Source organism: Bombina bombina, chromosome 4, assembly GCF_027579735.1.
Source record: "Bombina bombina isolate aBomBom1 chromosome 4, aBomBom1.pri, whole genome shotgun sequence".
NCBI lineage: Eukaryota > Metazoa > Chordata > Amphibia > Anura > Bombinatoridae > Bombina > Bombina bombina.
Window position 1 is genome coordinate 639,077,530 of NC_069502.1, and position 21,168 is coordinate 639,098,697.

The following is a 21,168-nucleotide window of genomic DNA, read 5'->3' on the forward strand; positions in this document are numbered from 1 at the left end:
CAAGGTGCTACTAGTGCATCTACTAGAGTCGCCTTGGGATCCCTGGATCTGGACCCGTAGCAAGGAACCTTGAAGTTCTGACGAGAGGCCATCAGATCCATGTCTGGAATGCCCCACAGTTGAGTGATTTGGGCAAAGATTTCCGGATGGAGTTCCCACTCCCCCGGATGCAATGTCTGACGACTCAGAAAATCCGCTTCCCAATTTTCCACTCCTGGGATGTGGATTGCAGACAGGTGGCAGGAGCGAGTCTCCGCCCATTGAATGATTTTGGTCACTTCTTCCATCGCCAGGGAACTCCTTGTTCCCCCCTGATGGTTGATGTACGCAACAGTCGTCATGTTGTCTGATTGAAACCGTATGAACTTGGCCCTCGCTAGCTGAGGCCAAGCCTTGAGAGCATTGAATATCGCTCTCAGTTCCAGAATATTTATCGGTAGAAGAGATTCTTCCCGAGACCAAAGACCCTGAGCTTTCAGGGATCCCCAGACCGCGCCCCAGCCCATCAGACTGGCGTCGGTCGTGACAATGACCCACTCTGGTCTGCGGAAGGTCATCCCTTGTGACAGGTTGTCCAGGGACAGCCACCAACGGAGTGAGTCTCTGGTCCTCTGATTTACTTGTATCTTCGGAGACAAGTCTGTATAGTCCCCATTCCACTGACTGAGCATACACAGTTGTAATGGTCTTAGATGAATGCGCGCAAAAGGAACTATGTCCATTGCCGCTACCATCAAACCTATCACTTCCATGCACTGCGCTATGGAAGGAAGAGGAACGGAATGAAGTATCCGACAAGAGTTTAGAAGTTTTGTTTTTCTGGCCTCTGTCAGAAAAATCCTCATTTCTAAGGAGTCTATTATTGTTCCCAAGAAGGGAACTCTTGTCGACGGAGATAGAGAACTCTTTTCCACGTTCACTTTCCATCCGTGAGATCTGAGAAAGGCCAGGACTATGTCCGTGTGAGCCTTTGCTTGAGGAAGGGACGACGCTTGAATCAGAATGTCGTCCAAGTAAGGTACTACTGCAATGCCCCTTGGTCTTAGCACCGCTAGAAGGGACCCTAGTACCTTTGTGAAAATCCTTGGAGCAGTGGCTAATCCGAAAGGAAGCGCCACGAACTGGTAATGCTTGACCAGGAATGCGAACCTTAGGAACCGATGATGTTCCTTGTGGATAGGAATATGTAGATACGCATCCTTTAAATCCACCATGGTCATGAATTGACCTTCCTGGATGGAAGGAAGAATTGTTCGAATGGTTTCCATTTTGAACGATGGAACCTTGAGAAACTTGTTTAAGATCTTGAGATCTAAGATTGGTCTGAACGTTCCCTCTTTTTTGGGAACTATGAACAGATTGGAGTAGAACCCCATCCCTTGTTCTCCTAATGGAACAGGATGAATCACTCCCATTTTTAACAGGTCTTCTACACAATGTAAGAATGCCTGTCTTTTTATGTGGTCTGAAGACAACTGAGACCTGTGGAACCTCCCCCTTGGGGGAAGCCCCTTGAATTCCAGAAGATAACCTTGGGAGACTATTTCTAGTGCCCAAGGATCCAGAACATCTCTTGCCCAAGCCTGAGCGAAGAGAGAGAGTCTGCCCCCCACCAGATCCGGTCCCGGATCGGGGGCCAACATTTCATGCTGTCTTGGTAGCAGTGGCAGGTTTCTTGGCCTGCTTTCCCTTGTTCCAGCCTTGCATTGGTCTCCAAGCTGGCTTGGCTTGAGAAGTATTACCCTCTTGCTTAGAGGACGTAGCACTTTGGGCTGGTCCGTTTCTACGAAAGGGACGAAAATTAGGTTTATTTTTGGCCTTGAAAGACCGATCCTGAGGAAGGGCGTGGCCCTTACCCCCAGTGATATCAGAGATAATCTCTTTCAAGTCAGGGCCAAACAGCGTTTTCCCCTTGAAAGGAATGTTAAGTAGTTTGTTCTTGGAAGACGCATCAGCTGACCAAGATTTCAACCAAAGCGCTCTGCGCGCCACAATAGCAAACCCAGAATTCTTAGCTGCTAACCTAGCCAATTGCAAAGTGGCGTCTAGGGTGAAAGAATTAGCCAATTTGAGAGCACGGATTCTGTCCATAATCTCCTCATAAGGAGGAGAATCACTATCGACCGCCTTTACTAGCTCATCCAGAAACACGCGGCTGTAGTGACAGGGACAATGCATGAAATTGGTTGTAGAAGGTAACCCTGCTGAACAAACATCTTTTTAAGTAAACCTTCTAATTTTTTATCCATAGGATCTTTGAAAGCACAACTATCTTCTATGGGTATAGTGGTGCGTTTGTTTAAAGTGGAAACCGCTCCCTCGACCTTGGGGACTGTCTGCCATAAGTCCTTTCTGGGGTCGACCATAGGAAACAATTTTTTAAATATGGGGGGAGGGACGAAAGGTATACCGGGCCTTTCCCATTCTTTATTTACAATGTCCGCCACCCGCTTGGGTATAGGAAAAGCTTCTGGGAGCCCCGGGACCTCTAGGAACTTGTCCATTTTACATAGTTTCTCTGGGATGATCAAATTCTCACAATCATCCAGAGTGGATAATACCTCCTTAAGCAGAGCGCGGAGATGTTCCAACTTAAATTTAAATGTAATCACATCGGGTTCAGCTTGTTGAGAAATTTTCCCTGAATCTGAAATTTCTCCCTCAGACAAAACCTCCCTGGCCCCATCAGACTGGTGTAGGGGCATTTCAGAACCATTATCATCAGCGTCGTCATGCTCTTCAGTATCTAAAACAGAGCAGTCGCGCTTACGCTGATAAGTAGGCATTTTGGCTAAAATGTTTTTGATAGAATTATCCATTACAGCCGTTAATTGTTGCATAGTAAGGAGTATTGGCGCGCTAGATGTACTAGGGGCCTCCTGAGTGGGCAAGACTCGTGTAGACGAAGGAGGGAATGATGCAGTACCATGCTTACTCCCCTCACTTGAGGAATCATCTTGGGCATCATTTTCATTGTCACATAAATCACATTTATTTAAATGAGAAGGAACCCTGGCTTCCCCACATTCAGAACACAGTCTATCTGGTAGTTCAGACATGTTAAACAGGCATAAACTTGATAATATAAAAAGAAATTCCTGAGGAGGAAAATAAACTTGATAACAAAGTACAAAAACAGAATTTATGTTTACCTGATAAATTACTTTCTCCAACGGTGTGTCCGGTCCACGGCGTCATCCTTACTTGTGGGATATTCTCCTCCCCAACAGGAAATGGCAAAGAGCCCAGCAAAGCTGGTCACATGATCCCTCCTAGGCTCCGCCTACCCCAGTCATTCGACCGACGTTAAGGAGGAATATTTGCATAGGAGAAACCATATGGTACCGTGGTGACTGTAGTTAAAGAAAATAAATTATCAGACCTGATTAAAAAAACCAGGGCGGGCCGTGGACCGGACACACCGTTGGAGAAAGTAATTTATCAGGTAAACATAAATTCTGTTTTCTCCAACATAGGTGTGTCCGGTCCACGGCGTCATCCTTACTTGTGGGAACCAATACCAAAGCTTTAGGACACGGATGAAGGGAGGGAGCAAATCAGGTCACCTAAATGGAAGGCACCACGGCTTGCAAAACCTTTCTCCCAAAAATAGCCTCAGAAGAAGCAAAAGTATCAAACTTGTAAAATTTGGTAAAAGTGTGCAGTGAAGACCAAGTCGCTGCCCTACATATCTGATCAACAGAAGCCTCGTTCTTGAAGGCCCATGTGGAAGCCACAGCCCTAGTGGAATGAGCTGTGATTCTTTCGGGAGGCTGCCGTCCGGCAGTCTCGTAAGCCAATCTGATGATGCTTTTAATCCAAAAAGAGAGAGAGGTAGAAGTTGCTTTTTGACCTCTCCTTTTACCAGAATAAACAACAAACAAGGAAGATGTTTGTCTAAAATCCTTTGTAGCATCTAAATAGAATTTTAGAGCGCGAACAACATCCAAATTGTGCAACAAACGTTCCTTCTTTGAAACTGGTTTCGGACACAGAGAAGGTACGATAATCTCCTGGTTAATGTTTTTGTTAGAAACAACTTTTGGAAGAAAACCAGGTTTAGTACGTAAAACCACCTTATCTGCATGGAACACCAGATAAGGAGGAGAACACTGCAGAGCAGATAATTCTGAAACTCTTCTAGCAGAAGAGATTGCAACCAAAAACAAAACTTTCCAAGATAATAACTTAATATCAACGGAATGTAAGGGTTCAAACGGAACCCCCTGAAGAACTGAAAGAACTAAATTGAGACTCCAAGGAGGAGTCAAAGGTTTGTAAACAGGCTTAATTCTAACCAGAGCCTGAACAAAGGCTTGAACATCTGGCACAGCTGCCAGCTTTTTGTGAAGTAACACAGACAAGGCAGAAATCTGTCCCTTCAGGGAACTTGCCACTTTAAATTTTAAACTGAACACACTTTATTACTGCAATTGCGAAAAAACATGAAGGAATTGTACAAAATTCACCAAATTTTCACCACAGTGTCTTAAAGCCTTAAAAGTATTGCACGCCAAATTTGGAAGCTTTAACCCTTAAAATAACGGAACCGGAGCCGTTTTAAACTTTAACCCCTTTACAGTCCCTGGTATCTGCTTTGCTGAGACCCAACCAAGCCCAAAGGGGAATACGATACCAAATGACGCCTTCAGAAAGTCTTTTCTAAGTATCAGAGCTCCACACACATGCGACTGCATGCCATGCCTCTCAAAAACAAGTGCGCCACACCGGCGCGAAAATGAGGCTCTGCTTATGCTTTGGGAAAGCCCCTAAGGAATAAGGTGTCTAATACAGTGCCTGCCGATATTCTTATATCAAAATACCCAGATAAAATGATTCCTCAAGGCTAAATATGTGTTAATAATGAATCGATTTAGCCCAGAAAAGTCTACAGTCTTAATAAGCCCTTGTGAAGCCCTTATTTATGATCGTAATAAACATGGCTTACCGGATCCCATAGGGAAAATGACAGCTTCCAGCATTACATCGTCTTGTTAGAATGTGTCATACCTCAAGCAGCAAGAGACTGCATACTGTTCCCCCAACTGAAGTTAGTAGCTCTCAACAGTCCTGTGTGGAACAGCCATGGATTTTAGTTACGGTTGCTAAAATCATTTTCCTCATACAAACAGAAATCTTCATCTCTTTTCTGTTTCTGAGTAAATAGTACATACCAGCACTATTTCAAAATAACAAACTCTTGATTGAATAATAAAAACTACAGTTAAACACTAAAAAACTCTAAGCCATCTCCGTGGAGATGTTGCCTGTACAACGGCAAAGAGAATGACTGGGGTAGGCGGAGCCTAGGAGGGATCATGTGACCAGCTTTGCTGGGCTCTTTGCCATTTCCTGTTGGGGAGGAGAATATCCCACAAGTAAGGATGACGCCGTGGACCGGACACACCTATGTTGGAGAAAAAACGTTTTAAAATAAAACCGTTACTGTCACTTTAAATTTTAAACTGAACACACTTTATTACTGCAATTGCGAAAAAATATGAAGGAATTGTTCAAAATTCACCAAAATTTCACCACAGTGTCTTAAAGCCTTAAAAGTATTGCACACCAAATTTGGAAGCTTTAACCCTTAAAATAACGGAACCGGAGCCGTTTTTAACTTTAACCCCTTTACAGTCCCTGGTATCTGCTTTGCTGAGACCCAACCAAGCCCAAAGGGGAATACGATACCAAATGACGCCTTCAGAAAGTCTTTTCTATGTATCAGAGCTCCTCACACATGCGACTGCATGTCATGCCTCTCAAAAACAAGTGCGCAATACCGGCGCGAAAATGAGGCTCTGCCTATGATTAGGGAAAGCCCCTAAAGAATAAGGTGTCTAAAACAGTGCCTGCCGATATAATTTTACCAAAATACCCGGATTAAATGATTCCTCAAGGCTAAATATGTGTAATATATGAATCGATTTAGCCCAGAAAAAGTCTACAGTCTTAATAAGCCCTTGTGAAGCCCTTATTTACTATCTTAATAAACATGGCTTACCGGATCCCATAGGGAAAATGACAGCTTCCAGCATTACATCGTCTTGTTAGAATGTGTCATACCTCAAGCAGCAAGAGACTGCTCACTGTTCCCCCAACTGAAGTTAATTCCTCTCAACAGTCCTGTGTGGAACAGCCATGGATTTTAGTAACGGTTGCTAAAATCATTTTCCTCATACAAACAGAAATCTTCATCTCTTTTCTGTTTCAGAGTAAATAGTACATACCAGCACTATTTTAAAATAACAAACTCTTGATTGAATAATAAAAACTACAGTTAAACACTAAAAAACTCTAAGCCATCTCCGTGGAGATGTTGCCTGTACAACGGCAAAGAGAATGACTGGGGTAGGCGGAGCCTGGGAGGGATCATGTGACCAGCTTTGCTGGGCTCTTTGCCATTTCCTGTTGGGGAAGAGAATATCCCACAAGAAAGGATGACGCCGTGGACCGGACACACCTATGTTGGAGAAATAACAGATAACCTCTGTATTTCACTATGAAATAAACACCCTTTTCCTAAAATAGGGTGCATCACCTCCCTGTTTCCTGGCTGATAGCAGGAAACGTTCATATGACTAAAATAAATAAGCTTCTAGATATAATTCTTTCTTTATACAAATCATGAAAGTTTACTTTAACTTTCCATTTAAACAATATCATTATGCATACCCTAAAACATACATATATTAAACGACTATGATAAGTTGCCTATATATCAGCGTAAATGAAAACAATAGAAATAATATATACTATACATAATGAGAGGATAGAGTAAAACTTCTATTGAACTATTATATAATAACAGAAGTCCTAAGACTTGAAGTTGGAGCAACTAGAAGAAGAATTATGGGGAATAAGCTTATATGGCGCTAATTAAACAACTTATTAGTAACTTAGTAACTAGAACATAGAATATATAATGTGCCATGAATCTCATAGAAATATCTAATAAACAGAAAATATTGTAAATAAGGGAGCCCTTAAACCAAATGTGTAATTGTATACGGAAAAAATTACCAGTTAATTCTGCAGTTAGAAACTTTTACGCTACTTTATTGATTGGGTGTCCCTAATCTTATTAATTATAATCGGGCTATACATCTAGCATGTATAATAGCCTGGAATCACGCCAGTGTCTCTAAACCTTGGGTTCAGCTAGAGGCTTTTACTGGTCGTGACTTCTATTATCAGTGACCTTTGCTGGATCCAAAGAAACATAGACGTGCGGTTATGGATCCAAATCCTTTTGTCTCCAATATGTTAAGAATATGAAACAAATTTATTGGGTCAGTAGGTAAAATATCTAGCACGATTTCACAGATCAGGCCACTCAATAATTATTTTTCAAGTTATAAAAAATGTTACTAAGATCCCTTTACTAATTGGTAAATCTTCACATGTTCCAATATATACTATACTATATAAAGGCCTTATTAAGTCACAGAATGAGATTTAATGGAGGCCCAATCAACGCCTTGTACTAATTTGAAACTTCATTGTGTATAATCAATACAGAGCGCACTTCACAAGGCCTTGACCCCTTACGAAAAATATCTGCACATCACCAAAAATAACCAGGAAACAAATCTATTGTATACAAATTACTTTGGGTAGGTATCCAAATACAAGACCACTCCTCATAGCTAAATGGGAGAAAGAGCTTAATACTGGACTAGACTAGAAGGAGACGATTAGAAAAACAATTTTAAAAAAAAACTACTTAAAAAATTAATATTTTTTTGCTACAATCATGAAAACAAATGATAAAATATTGTAAAGATGGTATCCCTCTCAACAGAGACTTCATAGCATATCCCCTTCTGCTTCTAATAAATACTGTAGACCATGTGGAGAGACTGGCACTCTCACACATCTGGTGACCTTGTCCTAAAATTAGATCTTTCTAGGACCAGGTGTAGATATTTTGCTAGGACCCGCTTTAATACTTTTAAATATATCACTACCTATATAGGTTGTACAACTTTTAATAACAACTATTATTATTCAGCTGCCGATTTGGTTAATTCCGAGAGCGAACGCTGAAAAAGCGCTTTGAGTCCCACTGGGAGAAAGGCGCTATATAAATACTCATTATTATTATTATTATTGTATGATTAACTGTGCTAAAAGGTTACTATAAAATTTGCTTTATTCTCTTTGCATTCTTTGTTGAAGGAGTAGCTATGCACTACTGGGAGCTAGCCGAAAAACATCCTGTGAACCAATGAGAAGGGGCATTTATGTCCTGCCACCAATGAGCAGCTAGCTTTCAGTAATTCATTGCTGTTCCTGAACCTACCTAGGTATGCTTTTAAATTAAGGATACCAAGAGAACAAAGCAAATTACATAATAGAAGTAAATTAGAAAGTTGTTTACAATCACATGTTCTGAATCATGAAAGAACATTTTTGGGTTTTATTTCTGTTTCATATTGCTGTTAAGTTCATATAAAGTTCTATCCTCTTATAGACCTGGGGAGATATATGTACTCTTCTATATATTTCCCCTTCTTTCTCTCCTTATGACCTTCATACCTTGTTGTACCAAGGCTAATGCTTAAGCACATTGTCAATTAGTCTAACACTACGATAATTACTTGTTCGTTGTTACAGAATTGTGATCACTATAGAAATGATGCTTGTTTACTATGGGTGCACGTGTTCATATTTTTATTTGCTTTCATTTTAATAATCATATATATTTAAATAAAAATAAATAAATCTTACTCCACTTCAATACTCAAGTCTACCACGCAGTCAATTACAAGGCGTTTACTGTTCCTTTAATATAATTTTAAAGATACTGTATCATGTACAGATCATTCATTTTTTTCATTACATGGTTAATTTATAAAAATCAAACATTATTATATAAACTTGAGATTTTACAAAAAATGTTAAATACTAGCGCATGATAGAATATACCCATACATTTATAGAGTAGATTATTTATAAAGCTCTGCCAAAACCCATCAAGTATATTCTAGAATATTTACTATGTGTACCACCGTATACATGGTCACTGGAGAGCAGTAACAAGCTCCAATCAATTCTATTCAACGCTATTTATGGCAAATTCACAAAATTCAAAGGTTTACTTACCATGATCAGAAACAAGAAGAAGGTTAAGGCACTTGTCTAATTGCATCTGCTTTAGGCCATCCATTAACATTCCCACTATTTGATCTACATTCATCAATGCTTTAATGACCTTTAAATAAAAACAGAATTTATGTTTACCTGATAAATTGCTTTCTCCAACGGTGTGTCCGGTCCACGGCGTCATCCTTACTTGTGGGATATTCTCTTCCCCAACAGGAAATGGCAAAGAGCCCAGCAAAGGATCCCTCCTAGGCTCCGCCTACCCCAGTCATTCGACCGACGTTAAGGAGGAATATTTGCATAGGAGAAACCATATGATACCGTGGTGACTGTAGTTAAAGAAAATAAATTATCAGACCTGATTAAAAAACCAGGGCGGGCCGTGGACCGGACACACCGTTGGAGAAAGCAATTTATCAGATAAACATAAATTCTGTTTTCTCCAACATAGGTGTGTCCGGTCCACGGCGTCATCCTTACTTGTGGGAACCAATACCAAAGCTTTAGGACACGGATGATGGGAGGGAGCAAATCAGGTCACCTAGATGGAAGGCACCACGGCTTGCAAAACCTTTCTCCCAAAAATAGCCTCAGAAGAAGCAAAAGTATCAAACTTGTAAAATTTGGTAAAAGTGTGCAGTGAAGACCAAGTCGCTGCCCTACATATCTGATCAACAGAAGCCTCGTTCTTGAAGGCCCATGTGGAAGCCACAGCCCTAGTGGAATGAGCTGTGATTCTTTCGGGAGGCTGCCGTCCGGCAGTCTCGTAAGCCAATCTGATGATGCTTTTAATCCAAAAAGAGAGAGAGGTAGAAGTTGCTTTTTGACCTCTCCTTTTACCGGAATAAACAACAAACAAGGAAGATGTTTGTCTAAAATCCTTTGTAGCGTCTAAATAGAATTTTAGAGCGCGAACAACATCCAAATTGTGCAACAAACGTTCCTTCTTTGAAACTGGTTTCGGGCACAGAGAAGGTACGATAATCTCCTGGTTAATGTTTTTGTTAGAAACAACTTTTGGAAGAAAACCAGGTTTAGTACGTAAAACCACCTTATCTGCATGGAACACCAGATAAGGAGGAGAACACTGCAGAGCAGATAATTCTGAAACTCTTCTAGCAGAAGAAATTGCAACCAAAAACAAAACTTTCCAAGATAATAACTTAATATCAACGGAATGTAAGGGTTCAAACGGAACCCCCTGAAGAACTGAAAGAACTAAGTTGAGACTCCAAGGAGGAGTCAAAGGTTTGTAAACAGGCTTGATTCTAACCAGAGCCTGAACAAAGGCTTGAACATCTGGCACAGCTGCCAGCTTTTTGTGAAGTAACACAGACAAGGCAGAAATCTGTCCCTTCAGGGAACTTGCAGATAATCCTTTTTCCAATCCTTCTTGAAGGAAGGAGAGAATCTTAGGAATCTTAACCTTGTCCCAAGGGAATCCTTTAGATTCACACCAACAGATATATTTTTTCCAAATTTTGTGGTAAATCTTTCTAGTTACAGGCTTTCTGGCCTGAACAAGAGTATCGATAACAGAATCTGAGAACCCTCGCTTCGATAAGATCAAGCGTTCAATCTCCAAGCAGTCAGCTGGAGTGAGACCAGATTCGGATGTTCGAACGGACCTTGAACAAGAAGGTCTCGTCTCAAAGGTAGCTTCCATGGTGGAGCCGATGACATATTCACCAGATCTGCATACCAAGTCCTGCGTGGCCACGCAGGAGCTATCAAGATCACCGACGCCCTCTCCTGATTGATCCTGGCTACCAGCCTGGGGATGAGAGGAAACGGCGGGAATACATAAGCTAGTTTGAAGGTCCAAGGTGCTACTAGTGCATCCACTAGAGCCGCCTTGGGATCCCTGGATCTGGACCCGTAGCAAGGAACTTTGAAGTTCTGACGAGAGGCCATCAGATCCATGTCTGGAATGCCCCACAGTTGAGTGATTTGGACAAAGATTTCCGGATGGAGTTCCCACTCCCCCGGATGCAATGTCTGACGACTCAGAAAATCCGCTTCCCAATTTTCCACTCCTGGGATGTGGATTGCAGACAGGTGGCAGGAGTGAGACTCCGCCCATTGAATGATTTTGGTCACTTCTTCCATCGCCAGGGAACTCCTTGTTCCCCCCTGATGGTTGATGTACGCAACAGTTGTCATGTTGTCTGATTGAAACCGTATGAACTTGGCCCTCGCTAGCTGAGGCCAAGCCTTGAGAGCATTGAATATCGCTCTCAGTTCCAGAATATTTATCGGTAGAAGAGATTCTTCCCGAGACCAAAGACCCTGAGCTTTCAGGGATCCCCAGACCGCGCCCCAGCCCATCAGACTGGCGTCGGTCGTGACAATGACCCACTCTGGTCTGCGGAAGGTCATCCCTTGTGACAGGTTGTCCAGGGACAGCCACCAACGGAGTGAGTCTCTGGTCCTCTGATTTACTTGTATCCTCGGAGACAAGTCTGTATAGTCCCCATTCCACTGACTGAGCATGCACAGTTGTAATGGTCTTAGATGAATGCGCGCAAAAGGAACTATGTCCATTGCCGCTACCATCAAACCTATCACTTCCATGCACTGCGCTATGGAAGGAAGAGGAACGGAATGAAGTATCCGACAAGAGTCTAGAAGTCTTGTTTTTCTGGCCTCTGTCAGAAAAATCCTCATTTCTAAGGAGTCTATTATTGTTCCCAAGAAGGGAACCCTTGTCGACGGAGATAGAGAACTCTTTTCCACGTTCACTTTCCATCCGTGAGATCTGAGAAAGGCCAGGACGATGTCCGTGTGAGCCTTTGCTTGAGGAAGGGACGACGCTTGAATCAGAATGTCGTCCAAGTAAGGTACTACAGCAATGCCCCTTGGTCTTAGCACAGCTAGAAGGGACCCTAGTACCTTTGTGAAAATCCTTGGAGCAGTGGCTAATCCGAAAGGAAGCGCCACGAACTGGTAATGCTTGTCCAGGAATGCGAACCTTAGGAACCGATGATGTTCCTTGTGGATAGGAATATGTAGATACGCATCCTTTAAATCCACCGTGGTCATGAATTGACCTTCCTGGATGGAAGGAAGAATTGTTCGAATGGTTTCCATCTTGAACGATGGAACCTTGAGAAACTTGTTTAAGATCTTGAGATCTAAGATTGGTCTGAACGTTCCCTCTTTTTTGGGAACTATGAACAGATTGGAGTAGAACCCCATCCCTTGTTCTCCTAATGGAACAGGATGAATCACTCCCATTGTTAACAGGTCTTCTACACAATGTAAGAATGCCTGTCTTTTTATGTGGTCTGAAGACAACTGAGACCTGTGGAACCTCCCCCTTGGGGGAAGCCCCTTGAATTCCAGAAGATAACCTTGGGAGACTATTTCTAGTGTCCAAGGATCCAGAACATCTCTTGCCCAAGCCTGAGCGAAGAGAGAGAGTCTGCCCCCCACCAGATCCGGTCCCGGATCGGGGGCCAATGTTTCATGCTGTCTTGGTAGCAGTGGCAGGTTTCTTGGCCTGCTTTCCCTTGTTCCAGCCTTGCATTGGTCTCCAAGCTTGCTTGGCTTGAGAAGTATTACCCTCTTGCTTAGAGGACGTAGCACTTTGGGCTGGTCCGTTTCTACGAAAGGGACGAAAATTAGGTTTATTTTTGGCCTTGAAAGGCCGATCCTGAGGAAGGGCATGGCCCTTACCCCCAGTGATATCAGAGATAATCTCTTTCAATTCAGGGCCAAACAGCGTTTTCCCCTTGAAAGGAATGTTGAGTAGCTTGTTCTTGGAAGACGCATCAGCTGACCAAGATTTCAACCAAAGCGCTCTGCGCGCCACAATAGCAAACCCAGAATTCTTAGCCGCTAACCTAGCCAATTGCAAAGTGGCGTCTAGGGTGAAAGAATTAGCCAATTTGAGAGCATTGATTCTGTCCATAATCTCCTCATAAGGAGGAGAATCACTATCGACCGCCTTTACCAGCTCATCGAAACAGAAACATGCGGCTGTAGCGACAGGGACAATGCATGAAATTGGTTGTAGAAGGTAACCCTGCTGAACAAACATCTTTTTAAGTAAACCTTCTAATTTTTTATCCATAGGATCTTTGAAAGCACAACTATCTTCTATGGGTATAGTGGTGCGTTTGTTTAAAGTGGAAACCGCTCCCTCGACCTTGGGGACTGTCTGCCATAAGTCCTTTCTGGGGTCGACCATAGGAAACAATTTTTTAAATATGGGGGGAGGGACGAAAGGAATACCGGGCCTTTCCCATTCTTTATTTACAATGTCCGCCACCCGCTTGGGTATAGGAAAAGCTTCTGGGAGCCCCGGGACCTCTAGGAACTTGTCCATTTTACATAGCTTCTCTGGGATGACCAAATTGTCACAATCATCCAGAGTGGATAATACCTCCTTAAGCAGAGCGCGGAGATGTTCCAACTTAAATTTAAACGTAATCACATCAGGTTCAGCTTGTTGAGAAATGTTCCCTGAATCTGTAATTTCTCCCTCAGACAAAACCTCCCTGGCCCCATCAGACTGGTTTAGGGGCCCTTCAGAACCATTATTATCAGCGTCGTCATGCTCTTCAGTATCTAAAACAGAGCAGTCGCGCTTACGCTGATAAGTGTGCATTTTGGCTAAAATGTTTTTGACAGAATTATCCATTACAGCCGTTAATTGTTGCATAGTAAGGAGTATTGGCGCGCTAGATGTACTAGGGGCCTCCTGAGTGGGCAAGACTCGTGTAGACGAAGGAGGGAATGATGCCGTACCATGCTTACTCCCCTCACTTGAGGAATCATCTTGGGCATCATTGTCATTGTCACATAAATCACATTTATTTAAATGAGAAGGAACTCTGGCTTCCCCACATTCAGAACACAGTCTATCTGGTAGTTCAGACATGTTAAACAGGCATAAACTTGATAACAAAGTACAAAAAACGTTTTAAAATAAAACCGTTACTGTCACTTTAAATTTTAAACTGAACACACTTTATTACTGCAATTGCGAAAAAATATGAAGGAATTGTTCAAAATTCACCAAAATTTCACCACAGTGTCTTAAAGCCTTAAAAGTATTGCACACCAAATTTGGAAGCTTTAACCCTTAAAATAACGGAACCGGAGCCGTTTTTAACTTTAACCCCTTTACAGTCCCTGGTATCTGCTTTGCTGAGACCCAACCAAGCCCAAAGGGGAATACGATACCAAATGACGCCTTCAGAAAGTCTTTTCTATGTATCAGAGCTCCTCACACATGCGACTGCATGTCGTGCCTCTCAAAAACAAGTGCGCAACACCGGCGCGAAAATGAGGCTCTGCCTATGATTTGGGAAAGCCCCTAAAGAATAAGGTGTCTAAAAAAGTGCCTGCCGATATAATCTTATCAAAATACCCAGATTAAATGATTCCTCAAGGCTAAATATGTGTTAATAATGAATCGATTTAGCCCAGAAAAAGTCTACAGTCTTAATAAGCCCTTGTGAAGCCCTTATTTACTATCTTAATAAACATGGCTTACCGGATCCCATAGGGAAAATGACAGCTTCCAGCATTACATCGTCTTGTTAGAATGTGTCATGCCTCAAGCAGCAAGAGACTGCTCACTGTTCCCCCAACTGAAGTTAATTCCTCTCAACAGTCCTGTGTGGAACAGCCATGGATTTTAGTAACGGTTGCTAAAATCATTTTCCTCATACAAACAGAAATCTTCATCTCTTTTCTGTTTCTGAGTAAATAGTACATACCAGCACTATTTTAAAATAACAAACTCTTGATTGAATAATAAAAACTACAGTTAAACACTAAAAAACTCTAAGCCATCTCCGTGGAGATGTTGCCTGTACAACGGCAAAGAGAATGACTGGGGTAGGCGGAGCCTAGGAGGGATCATGTGACCAGCTTTGCTGGGCTCTTTGCCATTTCCTGTTGGGGAAGAGAATATCCCACAAGTAAGGATGACGCCGTGGACCGGACACACCTATGTTGGAGAAACATATGCTATTATTAAAAAAAAAAAAATCATAATTTACAAAGCACAGAAACACCACTAAGAGACATACAAAATAAATCTAAAATAATTTGACATGTTGATCTAGCTATAAATACAAAATGATAATACAAATTATTGTTATGTGCATGGCTATAAGAGGCAAGCACTATATTTCTTCTAATTACATCTGCAGATCATAAAGAGCAGCAGTATGCAAATGCATTTTCTGTAAATAATATTACTCACACGTATACAGATAAAGGACCTGAGTAAAAGTTATATAATCTGTGCACCACAAATCAAAATGCCAACTAATTCTATGTGTATGTATGTTTATATGTACTTTTTATTCAGTAGATCCCTTAAAGTGATGGTAAATCCAAGTGTTTAAAAAAAATGCTAGGATTTACCATCAATAAAAATAATGTTGAGTTTCACTAATCCTCTACTGTATGTAAAAAAGCGTGCTAAACTCACCCTGTATGTGCCGTGGCACCTCGCTAAAGTCAGAGCCTCCGGCTGCCCACAGCATAGTGCTCTTCTACCAATAAGGTATCGTTTCCACCTCTAACACTGTCAGATGACATGCACAGCTATTGGTTTAGAGGTGAAACCGTCACCTCATTGGTAGAAGAGCAATGTGCCTTTTCACTTAAACTATATGCTATTATTAGTGGGAGGAGACCCAATTGATGAGAGCCAATCCACTATTAATCTCAGCTGTCAGAATGACATAGCCCACGTGGGGCGGAGTGTTTACTGTCATCCGATCACAGTGGATATATGCACTATTGTTTTCATTGAATCATGTATTTGTTACATTTGCACATGATTCTATTGCGCCACGGTATAGCCTTAGCAAGATTTTTCTCGCCGATATCAGCAATCTTAATAATGGCTGTATACGTCTCCTCCCACTGATAATAACGTATAGTTTAAGTGAAACGGCAATATAAGAATGATGAGACTGATGTGTTATAATAACATTATGAGGTATCCTTTGATCATATGTACATTTGACAGTTTATCTCTGTTGCAGTCAAAATAATAAAACGTTTAATGCATATCAACACCTCTGATTGGAGGCCTATAGAAACAAATGTATGAAGTGACTTGAGTGGTCAGTGATGAATGGACGATACGTAGCATCATTTTGATTGGTTATATATGACGATTAATGCTATTGGCTGTTCAATTACATTTAAAATTGGAACACACTGAATGACACTGCCTTTGATAAAACAGCATTGTGAAATGTACGTCAGGTCATTTCTGCCGTGGTTCGGTTCTGGCTGAGGACTTTCAAGACTTAACATTTGAAACCTAGTAAATAATTTTGTTATTATTATATTCAGATTAGTACGGGAATACCCATTTTTTTAAATAATTGTGCTGTTGACACACGTGAGATTAGCAGATTGCCAATCCCCTATGCTCCTGTGGAAGGCTTATGAGTCACAAATAGCCTGGGATCTTTTGTTTCATGTGACCCAGTTCAATGGTGATAATTACCCTTTTTGTACTTGTCTGAAATTAGTCATATTTTTTTGATTGGCTATTATATGGTATGTATTGTTATTAGGACCGAACATGCCTTTATACTCATTTTAATATCTTTTAATGGTGTTTTATTTGTCTTTTTAATTACTTTTTGAATAAAAGTTATGTTTTAAATGCAACCCCTTACATAAGGGTGGAGACCTATATGTGATTACTATTTTGTATTATTCCTTCTGAGTGCTAGGGGGATGTTCTTTCCTTTACTTTGTTTTATAACTAAGCCTTGTTGTATCCAGCAGCACGACTGGGCTAGTCCCTATCATGGCTTTTTAGTATTTTTTCCACTATTTATTATTTCATCAGTTTAACGCTTTGCCATGAATGGAAGTTATAGTTTTCCAAAGGATGAGCAGGACTGAAATTTACATTTGTCTACATAAAATATTCTTCCGTTGTATTTGAAACAAATATCTTCCAATAAAAAAATACTGCTTTGTTCTGTTGCCACCAACATGGTTTTATATTGTTGATGCCAAACTAAAGAGACTGAAATGAGATCACACATCCAAAATACATTGTGGCTAACATGAACACTAGCAATCACCATAATGATTTACTAAAAACAATAACCACCTCCCCCCATAAGCTGAGCAGCGACAAATACAGTTCAGAATTCTGATCCCACAAAATGCATCTCTAACTGCAGTATTTTTAGTCCTGCAGGAATTCTAGAACCCAGCTTTAATTATGCATCTGCATTGCTGCTTTCAAAGTTCTGCAGTAAAATGTAATGGTACAAAAGCTAGTCTGAAAGATGGGCACAAAGATTGGAAATGTATTATGTACAACAGTAAATCTCAAAAAGGTTTATCTGCAATGAGCATTTGTGAACACGGCATTCCCTATAATATGTTTAGAGAATGGGAACATGGCCACTGATCTCCTATATAACTCCCACAAGTGAAACTGTCTATTTCTTTTTATTGATCTGGAGGTGGAACTAAACAAATATAAACACATTTGGTAAACTGGCTTTCATAGTGAGCAAAGAAAAGTCTGTAGAAGTTCTGATAAGGTCTAATCTAGCATTTATTTCCTTAACATAATATGGAAATTAATAAAATGACTTACCTCACTGCTGACTGGACCATAAGTGTGTCCGGAAGAATCAGGTTCTTCTAAATACAGAGTGTAAAAGTGTGGTCTAAATCAAACAGTACCAAGAATGACACACACTTGTCAATTATTTTGTCAGTCATAACATTGTAAACCAATTTAAAATTAAAAGGGCTGGATCAACATAACATTAGCAATCATTTTTCTCTTTGTATCGCATTATTATAGGGACATCAAATCAAACTTGTCCATTAAGCATGCTGTTTAACACAGTGACATTAACTCTGGAATGTAATATTACTATTTGCTTTTCCTGTAATTAATCTTTGAATAATGTGTTTCTTTCTACAGCCCCAAGAGAGGTTGGGGTACATACCAAAATCTTTATAGGTACATTATCTTCTTTAGTTGCATTAAAAGACAGGAGATTTAAAAATGTATTTCAGTTTTTTGATATATCAAAAACTAATGAACCTGTACTAAAATGATTATATACATACACATACAAACATATACACATCTACAGTACTGTGCAAAAGTTTTAGGCAGGTGTGAAAAAATGCTGTCAAGTAAAAATAGTTTAAAAAATAGAAATATTACTAGTTCATTTTTGCAAAGTGACAGACAGTGATTAGAGATTAGAAAAATCAAGTAATAGTGGAGTAGCATGAAAACTAAAAGTAGTTCTTTTTTTAGGAAACTTACATTTATTAAAAAAATAAATCATTTTTAAAACACTTTGGATCCGATTACTAGTGGCACGCTAACAGTTACGCACAAGGGAAAAAGGGTTTATTGCGACTGTTTGCGCATGTCAGATGTAGTGCTCGTATTACAAGTTGAAGGTAAACTAGCGCAATTTAATTTACTGTTTATTTACTGTAAATATTTCACATTCCAATGTTCTGAACATAGCAGAATATGTTCTATGTATTTAAAAAAAAAATATATATATATATATATATATCTGTATATACACATCTAGATATATTGGTATAAATATATATTTTAGCAAATAAACATCAGATTTATATAGAAATATGTACTTATAAATAAATAGAATATATTCTGCTATGTGAAGAACATTGGAATGTGAAACAGGCATATTCTCATGTCGGGTTAGCACACGAGAATATGTGATCGGGTTTGCGTGCGAGTAGGGTGTCCACTTTTTTTTGCTCTATTGATTTGTATGGGGGAATAAGTTATCGCAAGCGCCATATTGTGACTTCGGCTAATTGTGCGCATCATGTTAGCGTGTGAGCAAAACCTTTTTTACTTTCAACTTGTAATACGAGCGCTACCTGACATGCGCAAAAAAAAAATATTTTCAGAGGTGTTAGCGTGCGAGCGAGAGCGTTAAATACCGCTCAACTTGTAAACTGGCCCTTTTTAGATTAACCCAAGAAAAAAAATGTTTTTAGTCCCTGCAACAAAACTGCAAATTAACACGAATAAAGAAGCATGTACAACATAAGAAGAGTTTTGAATAAATAACAAATATAGAAACGTACTGATGCCAAATAAATAAATAATAAATAAATGACTCAATGCATAAAATGCAACATTGTTTATTATTTACCTCTCATTCTCAGGCAGCTGCAACCACTTAAGAATTGACATAACTCTCTCTTCAAATGGGACAGATCTTTAAAAAAACAGAATTTATGTTTACCTGATAAATTTCTTTCTCCAACGGTGTGTCCGGTCCACGGCGTCATCCTTACTTGTGGGATATTCTCTTCCCCAACAGGAAATGGCAAAGAGCCCAGCAAAGCTGGTCACATGATCCCTCCTAGGCTCCGCCTACCCCAGTCATTCGACCGACGTTAAGGAGGAATAATAGCATAGGAGAAACCATATGGTACCGTGGTGACTGTAGTTAAAGAAAATAAATTATCAGACCTGATTAAAAAACCAGGGCGGGCCGTGGACCGGACACACCGTTGGAGAAAGAAATTTATCAGGTAAACATAAATTCTGTTTTCTCCAACATAGGTGTGTCCGGTCCACGGCGTCATCCTTACTTGTGGGAACCAATACCAAAGCTTTAGGACACGGATGAAGGGAGGGAGCAAATCAGGTCACCTAAATGGAAGGCACCACGGCTTGCAAAACCTTTCTCCCAAAAATAGCCTCAGAAGAAGCAAAAGTATCAAACTTGTAAAATTTGGTAAAAGTGTGCAGTGAAGACCAAGTCGCTGCCCTACATATCTGATCAACAGAAGCCTCGTTCTTGAAGGCCCATGTGGAAGCCACAGCCCTAGTGGAATGAGCCGTGATTCTTTCGGGAGGCTGCCGTCCGGCAGTCTCGTAAGCCAATCTGATGATGCTTTTAATCCAAAAAGAGAGAGAGGTAGAAGTTGCTTTTTGACCTCTCCTTTTACCTGAATAAACAACAAACAGGGAAGATGTTTGTCTAAAATCCTTTGTAGCATCTAAATAGAATTTTAGAGCGCGAACAACATCCAAATTGTGCAACAAGCGTTCCTTCTTTGAAACTGGTTTCGGACACAGAGAAGGTACGATAATCTCCTGGTTAATGTTTTTGTTAGAAACAACTTTTGGAAGAAAACCAGGTTTAGTACGTAAAACCACCTTATCTGCATGGAACACCAGATAAGGAGGAGAACACTGCAGAGCAGATAATTCTGAAACTCTTCTAGCAGAAGAAATTGCAACTAAAAACAAAACTTTCCAAGATAATAACTTAATATCAACGGAATGTAAGGGTTCAAACGGAACCCCCTGAAGAACTGAAAGAACTAGATTGAGACTCCAAGGAGGAGTCAAAGGTTTGTAAACAGGCTTGATTCTAACCAGAGCCTGAACAAAGGCTTGAACATCTGGCACAGCTGCCAGTTTTTTGTGAAGTAACACCGACAAGGCAGAAATCTGTCCCTTCAGGGAACTTGCCGATAATCCTTTTTCCAATCCTTCTTGAAGGAAGGATAGAATCCTAGGAATCTTAACCTTGTCCCAAGGGAATCCTTTAGATTCACACCAACAGATATATTTTTTCCAAATTTTGTGGTAAATCTTTCTAGTTACAGGCTTTCTGGCCTGAACAAGAGTATCGATAACAGAATCTGAGAAACCTCGCTTCGATAAAATCAAGCGTTCAATCTCCAAGCAGTCAGCTGGAGTGAAACCAGATTCGGATGTTCGAACGGACCCTGAACAAGAAGGTCTCGTCTCAAGGGTAGCTTCCAAGGTGGAGCCGATGACATATTCACCAGATCTGCATACCAAGTCCTGCGTGGCCACGCAGGAGCTATCAAGATCACCGACGCCCTCTCCTGATTGATCCTGGCTACCAGCCTGGGGATGAGAGGAAACGGCGGGAACACATAAGCTAGTTTGAAGGTCCAAGGTGCTACTAGTGCATCCACTAGAGCCGCCTTGGGATCCCTGGATCTGGACCCGTAGCAAGGAACTTTGAAGTTCTGACGAGAGGCCATCAGATCCAT

General features: G+C 40.7%; 1 protein-coding gene across 1 annotated transcript in view; it reads right to left on the reverse strand.

The window, feature by feature from the left end:
• The window catches only part of ENPP1 (ectonucleotide pyrophosphatase/phosphodiesterase 1), a 309,412-nt gene that overhangs the window by 131,970 nt on the left and 156,274 nt on the right, over window positions 1-21,168 (reverse strand). Inside the window, 3 exon segments of the mRNA XM_053710676.1 lie at window positions 9,109-9,217; window positions 17,714-17,786; window positions 19,281-19,346. Coding sequence (XP_053566651.1) covers window positions 9,109-9,217; window positions 17,714-17,786; window positions 19,281-19,346 — 248 coding nt within the window.